We start from the raw sequence: 1462 nt of genomic DNA, 5'->3' as shown, positions 1-1462 counted from the left end.
ACCTACTTCCTATAATCTAACCTATTTCCTGTTGTGTATATATCTTCTTATTCTTAATGGTCTATGGATTTTACTTTGGAGACCAAATCCATTTGAGCGAAATGCAAATTAACCAAAGCCTGGACAAGGAATTAGTCCTCTTCCATGGGGAAAGTATATATTGTGATGATCTCTACAAAGGAGGGGCCGCTCACAATATATTTCGACACCTCTCTACCATGGCCTCCTTGGCCCAGGCTGTGAGTTGGGTTTGTTTTCACAAAAGCCTAGCCGGCAGCGAGAAATTCATAACTTCTCCTCAGGATTTGCCATCAGCAGTCACGAAATTAAGCAAATAACACCCCGCGTGAATCACGACGTCGGGACTGGCATGGGCAGGAGGAAGGGCGGGAGGAACGGAGCCCGGCAGAGCGGGCAGGTTCTCTGGCCGTGAGCGGCCCAGCGGTCGAGGCAGCCAAAGTGAAAGACGTGCCGGCACCGCCGCGGCCGGCGCACACGCGCGGTGCCGTGGAAGTCGCTGAGGCACACCACGCATCCCTCTGGGAGGATGGGCATCCCGGCGCTGGTGCCGTCGTTGGATACGGAGAGCTCGTCGAAGCGCACGGCCGGGCAGTGCTCCTCCAGCTCCTTGAGGCCGTTGTCGTCATGGTACTGCCCCTGGTGGTGCCGTGGTGGTGGTGGTGGTGGTCGGAGTCTGAGTTGTTTGGGTGGTCAATGCCGGCGCCGAGCAGCCAGGAGGAGAGGCGGCGGAGGTGGGTAAGCAGGAAGAGGAGGTTGGGCAGGAGCCTGGGCACTGCCGGCGGGAAGCCCATTAGCTAGCTGGTCTCGATCGTGCAATCGAGCTAGAGGAGGAGGAGGAGGAGTATCAGTCTCACATAGATGGCAGTGGCGCACAAAGATTGCTCCGGCCTTTATAAGGAAAGGAGAAGCAGAGCAGGTAGACATGAACAGGGAAATAAAGGAGAATAGCTTTGTGCTAGATCGATCAGCCAAGATTTTAGACAGACATCTTTTGTGTGCAGAGCAGCTAGACATGTACCACAGTCGACAGACACAGACATGTAGAGAGTGTACGTGCTCAACTAATCAGATGTTGAGGCATAATATGTCCACCGTCGAGATTAATGCCGTTGTTAATCATCGGTCGGGTGGGGTGGGTCGATCGACGATCGTGCATGTGTCGGTAGAGGCAGGCAGGTCAGCTGCACCTGTCGATCGACTGAGGACGGCCGGCTCAGCTCAGCTCCACCTGCAAGCGCCTGGCAAGTGTTCGTTAGTACTCCGTAGAACGGAAAAGATGAACAAGCCCGTGCACATGTGTACGTGTTGGAAGCAACCAGCTTGGACACGAACTAATCATCGACTAGGAATAGCATATGTACCATGTTGACATAAAATCTCAAGTCTCGTGTTCACGTGCGTCTGTTCTTCCCTCGCCTGATAGATCGATCAGCCAAGAGGG

The 1462-nt window shown here is 54.0% G+C and overlaps 1 protein-coding gene across 1 annotated transcript; it reads right to left on the bottom strand.

The window, feature by feature from the left end:
* Positions 1–351: 351 nt before the first annotated feature.
* On the bottom strand, positions 352–812 carry LOC123083511 (brassinosteroid-responsive RING protein 1-like). Its single transcript, XM_044505540.1, has 2 exons — positions 671–812; positions 352–638 (listed from the first exon to the last, which is right to left on the bottom strand). The coding sequence occupies exons 1-2, from the start codon at positions 810–812 to the stop codon at positions 352–354; spliced, it is 429 nt and encodes a 142-aa protein (XP_044361475.1).
* Between the last annotated feature and the right edge of the window lie 650 nt (positions 813–1462).

Source organism: Triticum aestivum, chromosome 4A (genome assembly GCF_018294505.1).
Source record: "Triticum aestivum cultivar Chinese Spring chromosome 4A, IWGSC CS RefSeq v2.1, whole genome shotgun sequence".
NCBI lineage: Eukaryota > Viridiplantae > Streptophyta > Magnoliopsida > Poales > Poaceae > Triticum > Triticum aestivum.
Note: the sequence above shows the minus strand (reverse complement) of the source record. Positions and strands in the feature narration are given on the sequence as shown.

Bases quoted from the DNA above. Each gene is read 5' to 3' on its own strand.
- LOC123083511 (XM_044505540.1), bottom strand. From the start codon at position 812: ATGGGCTTCCCGCCGGCAGTGCCCAGGCTCCTGCCCAACCTCCTCTTC. The intron at 639-670 runs ACGGCACCACCA...ACCATGACGACA, and splicing joins CGACCACCACCACCACCACC to ACGGCCTCAAGGAGCTGGAG.